The sequence below is a fragment of the Columba livia genome, chromosome 1 (assembly GCF_036013475.1).
Source record: "Columba livia isolate bColLiv1 breed racing homer chromosome 1, bColLiv1.pat.W.v2, whole genome shotgun sequence".
Lineage (NCBI taxonomy): Eukaryota > Metazoa > Chordata > Aves > Columbiformes > Columbidae > Columba > Columba livia.
In genome coordinates, this window is record NC_088602.1 from 209,837,813 (window position 1) to 209,854,167 (window position 16,355).

General features: G+C 46.7%; 1 protein-coding gene across 1 annotated transcript in view; it reads left to right on the forward strand.

The window, feature by feature from the left end:
- EXOC4 (exocyst complex component 4) overlaps positions 1-16,355 on the forward strand; it is a 427,343-nt gene that overhangs the window by 335,467 nt on the left and 75,521 nt on the right. Inside the window, exons 12-13 of the mRNA XM_005504316.3 lie at positions 7,603-7,739; positions 15,079-15,234. Coding sequence (XP_005504373.2) covers positions 7,603-7,739; positions 15,079-15,234 — 293 coding nt within the window. The remainder of the gene's footprint in view (positions 1-7,602; positions 7,740-15,078; positions 15,235-16,355) is intronic.

Sequence of the window (16,355 nt, forward strand, 5' to 3'; positions counted from 1 at the left end):
GGATGTGCCACAGAAGAGAACAAATTGAAAAGCCCCCTTATCGCTCAGTGTGAAATAACCACTAATCAGTAAAAAAGGCAATTTCAACTATCATCTTTCCTCAGTTAGCTTAAAAAAAACCCATATATTTTAGTTGCTTCAGGGTTGTTTTTTAGTTCTGTTTTAGCGGGGGTAACCGCAGAGCTGATATGATGAAATGGGGGTGCAGGTTGGTTCCCTGGCAGCACCCAGGTCGTGCCCGTTCCCCTGGCCACGGGGCTTATGTTGCCTATTTTTTAGAGATCTATGAGGTTTAAACAGCCAGTTTATCTCAATATTCAGATGAAATTGTGTCCCCATCTTGTGTTTTTCACTTTTGAATAATTTCCATCTCTACCAACATGTAGTATCATCTAATGAGATGAGAGGATAGATGTTTTAGTACCCTCCTGAGATATTCGTTAAACTGCTGGAATTTGGGCAAAGGGAGTAAATGCATTTGTGGTTTTTATCTCGCACCTTCCATTGCCCTTCAGGGCTCTGACAGCACTTTCTTTATCAGCTCGCAAGAGCCTGGCGGGGTATTTAAACAGCTCAACTGATAAAGCGAAGCACGTGCTGGGAGGTCGCTGCCAAGCTCCGTTTCACCTGCCCACCGATTAACGAACCGTTATTAATTGACAACAGAAGAACCAAATTGCGCCTGGCAGCCCAACTTTGCGGAGCATCGCGGGTCAGGGTGCACGGGGTTGGCAGGTGGGGACGTGGGACGGGGAGGCAGCTCCAGCACAGTGGGTTTCCTATTTTAGAGCTCATTGGCTTGGGTGGGATTTTGGCGAAGCTCCCACAGCTGCTGAAAGCCCGTTAGTCTCTGTAAATGTCCTAATAAAATTAATTGTAATATTAATGAATCGTAGAATGGAACAGCCCAAGCTGGAAGGGACCTGGAAGGATCATCTGGTCCAACCTCTCATGGGAAGAGGAGCCTAGATGAAATTATCCAGCACCCTCTCCAGCTACATCTTGAAAACCTTCAGTGATGGGGACTCTACCATGTCCCTGGGGAGGCTGTTCCAGCAAATGATTATTTTCATTGTAAAAAATGTCTTATGTCAATATGTTTTATGTCAAGATGAAAACTCTCCCAGTGCAACTTGTACCCATTGCCCTTTGTCTTCTCCATCTGGCTCCTTGTGATGAGAGAACTTCTGTTTTCTTTGTAGCTGTCCTTCAGGTACTAGCTAAAATAATAGTAAAATAAGACCAGATCCTGAATCCTGGACCCAGGATCCTATATGGTATTTGGGGAACTACACACTTTTGGGCAGAGTTCTGTATGCCAGGCCAGTATCCGAGAGCACATCAAACTCAGTCCTCTCTCCACAGTCCCGTCATATCTCATTGCGCCCTATGGCATTACGCTGGTGCGGTACCCGGCAGAGATTTTGGAGATTTGGAGAGGAGGGATGGAAATGGCCAACGCTACAATATGGAAAGTGGACCCAGAGGGGAACAAGGAAGAGTGAAGTTTTGATATGAGAAAAGAAGGTGAAATGGATCTTTGGTGGATGTCCTTTCTTTGGGATCTTGGTTAAAGAGGGGACTTGCCCAGCGTGTGGCTTTCCCTGGTCCACGGATGGCACCAGGGACCATGTTGGGGTTCCTGAGCCAGAACATCCCTCCAGAACCCTGGGTTATGGCCTTGCGAAATGTTTGAGCCCAGTGATGAGATGCTGGGAGATCACCCCATGCTATGCTGGCATTCAGACGGATACAGATCCTGCTTTCACCATGTACCCATCAGCTCGTCGTCTCCATCCCAACCTCTGCAAGTTCATTTCTGCAACTCATCGCAGAGTGAGGAATCAGCCTGACACCCACAGGTACAACAAGATAGCAACACCAACCTTCCCGGCAGAAAAGGAGACACTCCACGATGTCCTAAACCACAGCCACCCCCTTTCCAAGTGCAGCTTCCAACTCTGCACCCCATCTCCACGGGAAGAACCAGAGCAATCTGTGGGGAAGTTTGTCACCATAATGGATGGTGACACGGCACAGGGCACCTGCGACAGGTGAGGGCTGCATCGGGCAGAACAAATCTGTACGAGGGTGTGTTCCTGCTGGGGCAGGCGAAGGATTTTTCCTCTGACATGGACCTGCTGGAGAGGGGCCAGAGGAGCTGCAGCAATGATCCGAGGCTGGAACAGCTCTGCTGGGGACAGGCTGAGAGAGTTGGGGTGTTCAGCTGGAGAAGAGAAGCTCCGCGGAGACCTTAGTGTGGCCTTTCCGGACTTAAAAGGGGCCAAGAAGAAAGATGGGGGCAGACTTTTGAGCAGGGCCTGTTGTGATAGGACAAGGGGTGATGGTTTAAAATAAGGAGGGAGGTTCAGGCTGGACATGAGGAAGAAATTTTTTACAGTGAGGGTGGTGAGAGCCTGGCCCAGGTTGGGCAGAGAGGTGGTGGATGAACCATCCCTGGAGACATCCCAGGCCAGGCTGGACGGGGCTCTGAGCAACCTGAGCTGGTGAAGATGTCCCTGCTCATGGCAGGGGGAACTGAGGGAGATTTGAATGTCCCTTCCAACCCAAATTATCTTATGATACTGTGATTAAGTATTTGTGTCTCTTCCCCAAAGACTAATGCCCCAGTGTGTGTGACTGGAGCCATCTGCTGAACACACCTTCTCAGTGCACGGAAAGGAGGATGAATGATGCTTTGGAAAGGCAGATGCTGTGAATTTACCATTTTCAGGGGTGGCTGAGAAACTAATAAAAACTAAAACAAGAAAATGAATGAAGAAATGTTGCAAATCAAAGTGTCAGTGTGAGACATAACCAACTTTGGAAACGGTCCCAAACCTGGAGCTGTGGGTCAGCACTGAGTTTGAAGAGGTTTGAAAACCTTCTGTCTCACCTCTCCTGTCTTTAATTACAGTTGCGCTCCCTATAGCACTTTTTAAATCATAAGGTGTCAGCTATGCTCCAGCTTAAAAATTAGATTAGGCTTTATTTATTCTTCCCTTTAAGGCAGCCACGTCCTGCACTCATCTGGTGCCTTCCTCTGCCAAGGCATCTCAAGGAGATTTTTAAGTAATGGGCAATAATATACTAATAATCGACAACCTTTCCAGTGCCAAGGTCTCTTCTTCCATCTGCTGTGTTTTCAAGAGCCCGTCGCATGGTGAAGACGTCCCTGCACAGGTACATCCCCGTCTTTGAAAATGAACCAAGGGAACGGGCATGGGAGAAGCTGTGATTTCTGCAAACAATAATAAAAACTATACAGAGGGGAGATTGTTCCTCTAATCTAAGTGTTACTTGGCAAGGAGTTGCAGAAAACAAAACAACAGGTTGAAAACTTGGAGGTTTGTGTGGGCTTGAGCTGTTGTTTTGAGCTTCTGTGCGTCGGGGAAACAGTTTTATTGTATTGAAATTGCATTTTAAGGGACCCTTGAAAACAAACATACCTCCAGCTACACCATTTTACATCCAGCGCCCTCTTGCTGTAGAGGAATTCAGGCGTTTTAAAACTTCAGGTGGGGTTGCACAAGACAATAATCCCAAAGGTATTATTCAAATAGTTCTTCTTGTTCTGCTTGTTCTCCATCACTGGCGGAAGCCCTACGGTTGGAGAGTGAATTATTCCCACCCTGGAGCTGCTTTAAGTTACCCGAAGCTTCAGCACAACTGAGAATAAGGACTATATCAAGGAGCAATGACAAATGTTTGCAAAATACATTAAAGACAAAGCCCACAGTGTTAATAATGAGTTGTGCTGCACTGTGTTACTCTATTGGCTGGACAGTAGCTAATGGACAGGAGGTCATAAGAAGGAATTCCGTTTTATTTTTAGTAGCCTTGAGACCCTTTTAAAGCCTTCCCCCCGGCGTGCTGTAGGAGTAATGAATGATCCCCTCAGCGCGGTGTTGGGATTCAGCCCCACGCGGCGTTTTCAGGTGTGAGGGAATGAATACTGTTCGGCGGACGCGTTTCCTTGTTAGCGTGGGTTTCTTTAAAAGGCTTCACTGAAGCACCTCGCTGTAAAATTATGCTTTGATCGTACCCATCTGCCGTTAATGAATCCAGATGGGTTAGAGGCAACTGGATTGCGGCTCTCTGATAATACGTGCGCTGCCTTTCATTTCAGAAGATCCCGCGCTGGCCCAGCTAACGAATCCAGCTTTATTAACATGGCCTAATGCATCCTAATGCATGGCGTCCCCAGAGACACATGCAGATGTGTCAGGTTTGCTTTGGGAAAGGTTGAAATGTTACAGAAAAATAACCATTACATAGCCGGGACTGTCTTCTTTCATATGGTAATGGCCTTTTTTCTTTCTTTTATTATTATTTTTTTTAAATCATGCGAGTAGCTTTGTATTTCCTTTAAATCAAAAGACCTTATTCTAAAATTGGCAGGAGCTTAGCTGTGATTTTAATGTTGTTGTAGAGAGCAGAAAGTAAGTGGGAGAAACTACATAGAAACCTCTTTTAACATACAGTCTTTGGATTTTTTTAGTTGTTTTTTTTGCATTTTGAGTTATGTAAAGAAATAGAAATGGGGCAGATCGAGGCCGGGTTTGATTCCTCTTTCTTTGGTGGCCCCACCTCATGAAGGTGACACGAGGATGCCTGGAAGGACAGATCCCTGGTGAGCAAGAGAGATCAGTTGAGAGCATCGATGGGCTGGAAGTCCCACCCACATCTCGCCAGTGAAGTATCATGTAAAACCAAAAAGTTTGATTGTCTATGCAAAGATGAGAAAAATTGCCTTTGCCTTCCAGTTACATGAGTTAGGAAGGATTTTTTGATTTCTTATTTTATATTCCCTAAGTGTTAACTTCAGTGCCTCACCCTTAAGGATCAGGATCACATCCCTGAAAGAGATTTGGATTCAATTTGCACAGCAACTTCTCTATTTTCCATTTGTGCAGTCGGAATTGTTTTGGTAGAAATCATTTTGGTTGGACCATAGAATCATTTTGGTTGGAAAAGACCTTTAAGATTGTCGAGATGTTCTGGTGGCTCACGTCAGCAGGTTGGAGAGTCGCCTTTTCCTCTGCTGGCAGACAAACAGCGGCCACGGCAGCACTTTTGAGCCTTGTAGGAGTAAAGTGAAGCCCGTCTGCTGCACTGATTCAAGTTGTCAGTGCTTGAAGGTTGAAGGCCAGCAGCTCCTTAACCAGCTCAAATTCAATGAAGGTGTGACTATGCCCTACCTCTAACCTGGTGGATCTAATTTCCTCAAATTACTCGGTAATTTTCATTTATCAGTCCAAAGATAGAATCACAGAATCCTTTTTGTTGGAAAAGACCCTCAAGATCGTCGAGACCAACCATAACCCACCCCTGGCACTGCCCCATGTCCTGAGAACCTCATGTCTGTCTGTCCAACCCTCCAGGGCTGGTGACTCCAGCACTGCCCTGGGCAGCCTGTTCCAATGCCCCACAGCCCTTTGGGGAAGAAATTGTTCCCACATCCAACCTCAACCTCCCCTGGCGCAACTTGAGGCCGTTTCCTCTGCTCCTGGCGCTTGTTCCTGGGGAGCAGAGCCCGACCCCCCTGTCTCCAAGCTCCTTTCAGGCAGTTCAGAGATCAGAAGGTCTCCCCTCAGCTCCTGTTCTCCAGCTGAACCCCCCAGGTCCCTCAGCCGCTCCATCACACTTGTGCTCCAGCCCCTCACCAGCTCCGCTCCCTTCTCTCAACTCGCTCCAGCACCTCAAGGCCTTTTTTGACACGAGGTCTTGAGCGTGATCTTGAGTTTAGTCTCAAGTAAGAGGTGCCAGGTCAGTCTCCCACTTTAGCAGGATTTGGGTGGATTGTTAAAACGCTGGGGTCAGCCAAGCCGGGATAGAAAAGAGCCCGGGTGCTGTTTGAGTCCTGCAGCCGATGAGCTGTGCTCACACCTCGGAGCCCATCGCTGTGCAGACAGCATCGGCGGCTGCTGCAGCCTCTCCGTGCCATCGTCTGCTTCACTTGCTCGCGATGACTCCGGGTTGCCAGCCCCGTAGGGTTGGTTGTTCTCCTCCCTGTTCGTCAACCCCAGGGTGGAACTGAATATTTATTAGAACAGAGATACTTGTAATAACAGTAGAAGCAGCATAAACAGGAGCATCTGAGAGGCAGCTCTGGCAGACTACATTTTTGTTTGGACAAAATAATCCCAAATTGTTGCTAATTACAATATGAAAGATCTATTAATTCCTGCGATTTGCTTAAGAGCAAGCTTAATATGATAAAAGAGCAACCAAAGAGAAGGTTGGGGTTCTTTTTTAGCTCCAAGTGCAGTTATGAGCCAAGGACGTATCAGGAACAGCTCAGGCGGTGACTAAGGCTTCATTGAAACCCCCACATGCTTCCAAGCCCTGTGCTCTGAATGAGGATGAGGTTTGCAGATGCTTTTTTTTACCCAATCGGGGACAGGTAGCGGAGCAGAATCAATTCCTGTCACTCACGGGGTCACTCCGGAGGAGCAGGATTATGGATCAGGGCAATGCTGCCGCACTTTAATCTGGAAATCAATAGAGAGATGGAAGTTGGGCTTGTCGGGATGTGGCAGGGACGGCAATTTGGGGTTTGATGAGGTTTTGCTCTGTGAACAACTGAGTCACTAACTCCACATCGTGATTAACCCAGAGAAGGGGGTAAATTCAGCCTTGGTGCAGCTCTCTCCAAGTCCCTGGGATCCCCCCATGTAAATCTGAGTCCATAATTTCTCAAACAAACCAGGGTGTCCAAACACTTCGGTCTCCTCCTTTGCCTTTGCACAAAGCTCAAGAATAACCCTTCACTCTACCAAGCCTAATATTACATTAAATTTATATCAACCAAGGACTTTGATAACTTTCCTTCCATGTTGTTTTAGCAACCAAATTAAATACAGCAGCATTGCAATGTCATAAATACAAACTGCACCAAATCACCTTGGGGAGCCTCAGAAATCCCAAAAGTCATATGGAACTGTTTGAATATCAAACTTTATCAGATATATGTTACCTCCTTTTGCAGGCCATCCAGACTTTCTCGTCTATAGGGTGTGGAGCAGGATTTTTGGGTTGCAGACTTGCCTTGTTCCTATGGTTGTAAATACACTGCTTGGGGTGACAAAGGCATTTCAAGGTGCTACTTAAACATCAGACACCGGCAGCTTGTGCGAATGGGAGTATTGGGTAAAATCCTTTGTCTTGAGGATAGTCTGCGATCTGTAAGTCCAAAATTATTGCTCAGGTTGAAATGCTGGGCATTTGCAAGTCCAAGAAGAACTTAGTGAAGCTGCGAGTACCTGGTTCCTCTAAAAATCACAGTTCTGCAGTTTGAGGTGTCACCCATTGAAGGAAAGACCTGGTGAACTCCACTGCTCCTCAGCCTATGGAAAAAAATCCATACTCTTTCAGACGTGATACTCAAAGCCCTGAGCTGCTCTCCTCCATCTCTTGGTTTCTGCTTTTTCCTCCTTGGTTCTGTTTTACGTCACTCGGTGGCACAGGCTGCTCCAGCATCTGCTCGGTGTCGGGAAGCATCAGCTGCACGGTTGCATCTGTGACGCTAATTAGCAAAACATGAGAAGGCTGAAATTAAGATTCACGCTATTCATACTTGCGCTTTCTTTTTGTTTCCAGAGCACGGTGATTGTGGAGAAGACCGTTCAAGACCTGATGAACCTGATGCACGACTTGAGCGCGTATTCAGATCAGTTCCTCAACATGGTGTGTGTGAAACTCCAGGAGTACAAGGACACCTGCACCCTTGCCTACAGGTACCAGCAGGCTTGGAAACCAATGTATTCTGGAGATACTCTTGAGCTTTTTGCTATTTTGTCATGAGTAGGAAGGAGTTACTTCTAGAAATCGTCTCTGCTGGGATGGTCAAGTATGTTACTTTCTAGGTGGGGAAAAATCTGGAGCGGTGATCAGTGGTATGTGAAGAGTCTTGCTTTCCCAGTGACTTTGTGCACATCGCACTGTGGCTTAGGCTCTTTAAACATGGATGATACTGGTAGTAGAGTTTAGAAACCACACGGCTTGTCTCTTCATCAGCCAAAAGGTGACCTTAGGTTGGAGATGGAGAGTGTAAGGCATCATGGTTAACACAAAAAGCTGTGTATAGCTATTGCTTTCTTGTCGAGCAAGTCAGATCCTTCCATTTAAGTGTTCCCAAGAGATTCGGCTATATTTTAATTAATTATGTTGAGATTTGGGTATTCAGATCTCGTGACAATTTAGGAATTAGTAACCACAACACATAGATACGCACACACTGGGTTTTGTGAAACTTTCCATGGACTTATTCTTTCAAGGAGTCATCAAATGCTCTGTCCTGGGATTCGTTTATCAGTGTGTTTGGGTGATCTGAGATCTGCTTTCCCAACCATGAAACTGAAATGCAGCGTGATCACCCTGGCTTAACACACTGGGTTGTAGTGTTTGAGTCCTTTGGGTACTTGCTTTATCATAGATTTCCAGCGTAAACACGGATAAATAACTTATTCTGTGTACATCCCAATTCCCCAACTGTAAATGGCTGTTTTCTGGAGAGGGGGCCAGGACCATGTCCCACGCCGCGGGGATAAATACTTGCACTGAAAGCTACTAAAGATGCTGCGGCAATATGAGCTATAATAGCTGCTATACATAATCTCCTTTAATGGCTAATTGAGGCTGACGATAGCAGGGGAGGCTGAAAAAAGCCCCTTGAGTTTTCTGACCAAGAACATTAAGAAATTATTTCCTATTGCCTGGTTTCATTCAGGAGAAGCTTCATCTGGCAAGCGGCTGCGGATGGGCTCATTATTATTATTAATAATGCCAACAATAGCAGTGAGCACATATGTGGGCTAAACTTCGCCTGAGCGCCCGTGTAAATTGGTAACTGTGCCTGTGCCGTTGTCCAAAATGCTCATATTTTATATGAAACCTCCCCGACTTGAGCCAAACAATAGATGTAATTTATTTGGCTTGAACTTAAAGGTCCTTCCTTCCTTCTTCCTTTGCTGATACCATTCCTGGATTTGGCACCTGCTGAGGAGTAATTAGGACAGCCCTAATTTGGCAATATCCTGATTGCAGCAGGAGGAAAAACAGGAAATGTTCTCGTTTTGCTGCTAGCAAATGACTGACAGAAATAGAAATCTAGATACATTTCAAATGATGCTTTCCCGGCTGGATCCGCGGGGACGTTGTGCCCTCTGCAGGGATCTCGTGTCCATACGCTCCGTGCGGGGTTTTCCTCGGGTGTTTGAGATGGATAAATCCTCTTGTTGGTGAAGTTAGTGGAGGAAGGATCATTTCTAGCTGCTTCATGTCAGAACAAACCCCTTAGAGCTGCGAATTGATGCGATGGGGCGAAGGTGTTGTAACAAAGAGCGTGTGTTTGTTCTGGAGATGTTGAGACAGTGAGAATTTGAGAAGCCGGAGAGATGGTTTATGTAAGATTTGCACGTGGCATTTGTTCGTTCCCCGTGTGTTCCTTGGAGGGGAATATGAGCAAACATGTATTCAAATCCAGGCTTAGCAAAGCGAGGCTGTTTAATTCTGCGTCCTTTGCAGAACAGGCAGCTCTGTCAGGACGTCAGTGCTAAGAAATGCACAGCTGAGATTTTTCGTGTTCAATTTCCATTTGGCGCTGATTTTTCTAGTGAATGCAAAAAAAAAACCCACACCAAAACACACCAACCCTAACAGAGCTGGTTATGAATGGATTGGGCATTTCTGTAGCTTTGGGCATTTCTATTGGATTGGGCATTTCTATTGGGCATTTCTAACAAGCACAGATTTTCTTGGTTTAATTGATGACAAATTTCAGAAGCATATTTAATCTGATCTAGGTGAGATGTCTTCTGCAAATTACCTGTTTGTAAGAAGTGCAATTTCAGTTTGACACGAACTGTTTGCCAACGTGAGTTATGTTTTCTGACAACTTTATGAGGGGTTGGGGATTAAAATGAAAGCACAAATGGGAGACGGAGCCACAAAACCTTGTGCTGTGTTCGTGGCACTTTTCTTAAGTCTTCTCCAGCCCACGTCCAGCTGCTTACTCAGCAGATTTCTATGAAAGCCGCTCTGCTCATGGGTTAAGTCTATACAGTTAAACCATTTTTACAAGGCTTTGGGAAATACTGAAAAGCCATAGAAGGAATCACAGGGACAGGGAAAAACCTGACCAGTTCGGGGTGGCTGCCCTTAACATGGGTATTTCCTTTTACTCTCTTGACAACACCCTTCTCGGCTGAGTTTTGCCGTCTTGAGCGCTAAACTAATCTCTTTCCATGTCTTTCTACAGCAACTGGCCTCGTGTTTAGTTATGTTCATGTTGAAATTGCACATTCTTGTTTTACTGACCAAGTTTAAGGTCTGTCCTGTGCGTCCACCTCCTTCTTATCAATCTTCATCTTCTCTCCCTTGGACAACCATCCTCTTGTACGTTTGTCAACCTACCCAAAAAGTCTGAGTCACCAGTCACCTAAATGACTGTTTTTAGCCTGTAAAAAAGAGATGGACATCTCCAAAGAGTGATTTGTCTTAATTAAATGTGCTTCAGCTCTCTCCATCGGCTGTGAAGGCAACTTGTGGTGACCAACCAGCCTCCTGGATGAACCATCTCAGCTGAATCTATAAAATTACATGGGGTAAAACGGGGCCTGAATCTCTCCAAATGATGGAAAAAAGAATCACAGTTCCTGCATTCCAACCAGGCAAACTAAAATTGAGCCCCTTTTATTGATAAGGAAATGAGGAGCAGATTAATTTGTCTAAGGTGTGGAATCTGCGGTCACATAGGATTACTCACTCTTGCCACTCAGGTTGCTACTTCCTATTGGTATCTTTCCCTTCTTGAATTAATATTTTGGTTTTAAGCTGTCTTTTTGATTCTTTTAGGGCAGGGATCGGTCTCTCTCAGGCCTTTAGGTACCTGGCACATGCTGCTTTTAAACTCTTAGCAGTGAGATCAGTGCTCAGCGTGGAAACGTCACCCTGGCCAAAAATTCAACAACACATTTGGCACAAGGCATCGGAGTCCAATTAGCCCCCAGATGTTTTCCTAATGAAAAGCCATGGCTCCCCAGCTGTGTCCAGGGATGTTCCCCCTCGCTCTGGCCCCGGTGGTGCAAACCTGGGCCCATTCCCACCAGCAGATGCTTTCTGGATAGAACCCAATGAGCTGTGGTGGGGTGAACCCTCCTGCCGTCACCTGTGTAAGTGTTACACTCGTTCCCGACCCGCTCCTGGGTACAAACAGATGGTGTTTTCCTTGGCCCGTTGAGCTGTGAATTAATTAGTTGCTTATGGCACTGGTGGTAGCAAGTAACCCTATTAGAGCAGCAGGAATAATTGCATAGGAGTTGGGGAGAAGCGGGGGGGGGGGGGCGTTTGAAAGGAAGCGTTTTGAGCTGTACTCAAACATGTCATCCCGTCTTGTGATAATTTACTCGAGGACCCGAATTAAATTGACATTGATAGAAGTTACGGAGGTTGAAAACTGGCTGAGATGCCAGAAAGAAAAAGGAGTCTGTAATTGATGGGGCGTCTAACGGAGACTGGGGGATGTACCACCCTCTTTAACATCTTCCTTAATGAGGGGGTGGTTCAAGTAAAACCAACCTGTGAATAAAAATTAAGAGGTGTTGCAATCACAGACTCCCAGAATGTCAGGGGCTGGAAGGGCCCTGGAAAGCTCATCCAGTGCAATCCCCCCATGGAGCAGGAACACCCAGATGAGGTTACACAGGAAGGTGTCCAGGCGGGTTGGAATGTCTGCAGAGAAGGAGACTCCACAACCTCCCTGGGCAGCCTGGGCCAGGCTCTGGCACCTTCACCGGGAAGAAGTTTCTTCTCAAATTTAAGTGGAACCTTTTGTGTTCCAGTTTGAACCCATTGCCCCTTGTCCTATCATTGGTTGTCACTGAGGAGAGCCTGGCTCCATCCTCCTGACACTCACCCTTTATATATCTGTAACCATGAATGAGTCCCCCCTCAGTCTCCTCTTGTCCAGCTCCAGAGCCCCAGCTCCCTCAGCCTTTCCTCACACGGGAGATGCTCCACTCCCTTCAGCATCTTTGTTGCCCTGCGCTGGACTCTCTCCAGCAGTTCCCTGTCCTGCTGGAACTGAGGGGCCACCACTGGACACAATATTCCAGGTGTGGTCTCACCAGGGCAGAGCAGAGGGGCAGGAGAACCTCTCTGACCTACTGACCACCCCCCATGGGAAATAATGGGGACATAATTCCAAGGGACCCATGGAGTGGTGGTGGTGTCCTAGCATCGATTAATTTGAAGCTCTGTATTGATTTCAATGGAGAATTTGATTTTGGGCTCCGGTGATTCATGGACCCGTGAGTACCACATTGCCGAAAGGTGAGAAAAGCAGGAATTGTGTGGGTGAGGCTCTCAGAAAACCCCGGCCCTAGAAGAACAAGGATACCAAGCTCAGTTTGTAACTTGCTATAGCAGATGAACAGCCTACCCTCTGTCCTCCCCCAACATCTACTCCAAAAAGCAACCAGATTGTTGAGGACGGCAGATAATAAGGATCATAAAACAGAGAGGTAGCTCTGTCCTCTGCGTAACTCCAGCAGAAGACTCCCAAAGATGACTTGCATCTGAGGGGCTGTGATAAGGCTGTAAATAATTGAAGAGTGTAAATAGTGGAAGTGGTGAGAGCTGAGGCTGCTGGAAGGGGAAATAACGGGGCGTAATGGGATGAAATTGAGTAAAATAAAACACGAGCACAGTATCAGGGTTTTTTTTTTGGTCCGAGAGTTAAATTTGTTCAACTGTGAAATAGACTCCCAAGGGAAGGAGACTATTACTTTAGTCATTTAAATCCAGAGAGGACAAAGCACTGGGTAATATATTCAATGGAACAGTTGTCTTGCCTTGGCAGAGAAATGGCCAGATATCATCAAATTCAGTTTTTCCATTACAAATGTCAGAGATTCTGGTGGAGCTTTATTTTTCCCCTCGGTTTTTACCAGGGTGAAAAAAGAGGTATTTTTTCAGGAGTGGAAAAACACCAAGTTCCCAACAACAGCAGAAAGCCAAAGTGAGATTTTGATGGCAAGGTCTTCTGTGGCTGGAAACAAAACTCATTATTTTGTCCGCGGCAGATTGGACATGAAATTTAAAGAGAAGGAGAATTTCTATGTAATGTGACAAATTCATTTTCACAAATCCTGTGTACTTACTGAGCAGAGGTGTTTTCTTGGTGGTAGCTGAAACGAGTTAAAGGTGCTCCATGGTGGTGCTCTGCTTCAAGATAGGTCAACGTTAGCTCCTATCTCAATGCCCTTTTCACCGTTTTCCTTTTCAAACCATATATACGCAGTGTGTTATCACTTCTGTTTCTGTTTGTTGATCAAAACACACCTTTCAGGAAATTTAAACTAAGTCTTACATCTTATATCTGGGCAGGAACAACCCCAGGTTCCAGTATAAGTTGGGGAATGACCTATTAGAGAGCAGTGTAGGGGAAAGGGACCTGGGGGTCCTGGGGACAGCAGGGTGACCATGAGCCAGCACTGGGCCCTTGTGGCCAGGAAGCCAATGGTACCTGGGGTGGGTTAGAAGGGGGGTGGTTAGTAGGTCAGAGAGGTTCTCCTGCCCCTCTGCTCTGCCCTGGGGAGACCACACCTGGAATATTGTGTCCAGTTGTGGCCCCTCAGTTCCAGCAGGACAGGGAACTGCTGGAGAGAGTCCAGCACAGAGCAACAAAGATGCTGAAGGGAGTGGAGCATCTCCCGTGTGAGGAAAGGCTGAGGGAGCTGGGGCTCTGGAGCTGGACAAGAGGAGACTGAGGGGTGACTCATTCATGGGGATCAGGATGGAAAGGGGGAGTGTCAGGAGGATGGAGCCAGGCTCTTCTCAGTGACAACCAATGGTAGGACAAGGGGTAATGGGTTCAAACTGGACCACAGGAGGTTCCACTTAAATATAAGAAGAAACTTGTTCCTGGTGAGGGTGGCAGAGCCTGGCCCAGGCTGCCCAGGGGGTTGTGGAGTCTCCTTCTGTGCAGACATTCCAACCCGCCTGGACACCTTCCTGTGTAACCTCATCTGGGTGTTACTGCTCCATGGGGGGATTGCACTGGATGAGCTTTCCAGGGCCCTTCCAACCCCTGACATTCTGGGATTCTGTGATATGCTCACCATGGATGACAATGGGTGGTAGGATCTAGAAAGAAATGCTAGCAGCCCTGACTCCCACTTGCCCTTTCTAAGAGGTAGTAAAACACCTCCCAGATCCTTGTGGTCTACTGAACAACCCAAGAGTGGGAGAGGACTTTCCTTCCTCACCAATGTGGCCAGTGAAGTAGCAAACATTGACAAGGACTATGCTGCTGGTTGTTCATGAGCAATCCTGACACAAAAAACAGGCAGCAAATTGACTTTTCCAAATACAGCATCCCATTTGTGTCCTGTAATTGCCAGTGAGATTCAAATTAGTTACACTGCCAAAAATATTAAACAGCGAAAGTCTTCATAACCGGAATATGCTGTAATCTTTAATTTGATTTCACACGTACATAAAAATTAGCTGAAATCTCTATTATTAGATATTTTGGATGACTGAAGAGAAGATCCTGGACCCTTCATTTCCTTTTGTTGCTTCGGCCCTGGTCCCCAGGCTGGACCAGCTGGTGTGCGGTGAGCTGGTGGCTTCCACCCAGGTCTTCCTGGGCAGGTTTCCACGTTGCAGTCACAACACCATCAGCAGCGGCTGCCGTGCTCTGTTGAGATCACAAAGAACAAATGAGCCATGGAGAAAACACCTTCCCTCTCTTCTGCTACAGAACGACCTCCTCCGGTTGTGTCAGTGATTGCAAGTTGAACCATTTCAAGGGTGGGAAGAATATGGCCCTTTTTCCCTTAGAGACTCTGTCAAAACACATAAAGAGTTGTGAGTTTTAAGAGAATTTTGTATCCTGTCCACCCATGTTGCTGTGCCCTTCACACCAGCACTTTGTTGAATTCTTCTTTGGACTCTTTCCTTAATGCTTAATGCACCTTTGTGTGTGATCGGCATTTTAATGAATTGGCGCGGAATTGCGTGAAAAGCACAATTTGCTTCGCGCTAATGTGATTGTTGCCGCTTTCCCCGTAGGAGCATCGTGCAGTCGGATGAAAAGCTGGTGATCAGCGCGTCCTGGGCTAAAGACGACGATATTAGCAGGCTCCTGAAATCCCTGCCCAACTGGAGCAACATGGCTCAGCCCAAGCAACTGAGACCCAAGAGAGAGGAGGAGGAAGACTTTATAAGGTAAAAGGTTTTATGAAGTTATAAAGGGGTTTCAAGGAGAGTACAAATAATAGTAAAACCATCTGGGAACAAAATAATGACGGTGTTTGCATAGCTGTTGTGTCCCCAGGTGTGAGAAGAGGTTGAGATGTGGTCTTTCCTCAAGTGGAGTAAGGAAACTTGAGTCCATGCACCCTAACACTCCATGATTTCAAAGCTTTGCTGAACTGACAACTCCTTATGCGTTGCCTGGATTTGGTTCTGTTGATGGTGTCGAGAAAGGAAATTGTCTGTTTGGGCGATTCTTCTAGGCTTTGCTTATCAGTTGTATGGTGGATTGGTAGATAAACCATTCTGAAGCTCTTTATCCTTCAAGTGAAAATAGAAAGCAGAGCTGCTTCTGAATGCAACAAGGACAGAAGAGAGGGAGGTTGTGGTTCAATAAAGACACTTCAGTGACAGCACCATCTTGTGCTTTCCTGACCATTTGCTGATTTCTGCTTCCTCTGTTGTTCATCTCAAATCCTGGGGTGAGTTCTGGGCCCCTCGCGCCAAGAAAGGCCTTGAGGTGCGGGAGCAAGTGGAGAGAAGGGAACGGAGCTGGTGAGGGGCTGGAGCACAAGTGTGATGGAGCGGCTGAGGGACCTGGGGGGTTCAGCTGGAGAACAGGAGCTGAGGGGAGACCTTCTGATCTCTGAACTGCCTGAAAGGAGCTTGGAGCCAGGGGGGTCGGGCTCTGCTCCCCAGGAACAAGCGCCAGGAGCAGAGGAAACGGCCTCAAGTTGCGCCAGGGGAGGCTGAGGTTGGATGTGAGAACAATTTCTTCCCCAAAGGGCTGTGGGGCATTGGAACAGGCTGCCCAGGGCAGTGCTGGAGTCACCAGCCCTGGAGGGGTTGGACGGACGGACATGAGGTTCTCAGGAACATGGGGTAGTGTTGAACTTGGCAGTGTTGGGTTAATGGTTTGAAGTGGTGATTTTTAAGATCTTTTCCAACCAGAATGATTCTATGAAGAATTGTGCTTGTGAGCACACCCAGGAAAGTGGCTCGGATTGGAGAGGGAAAGAATTATTTTTAATTCAGGCAGATCTTTGTCCTGGTTGATGGTGCTACCCCGATCACCCATGTAGTAAACAGAGCAG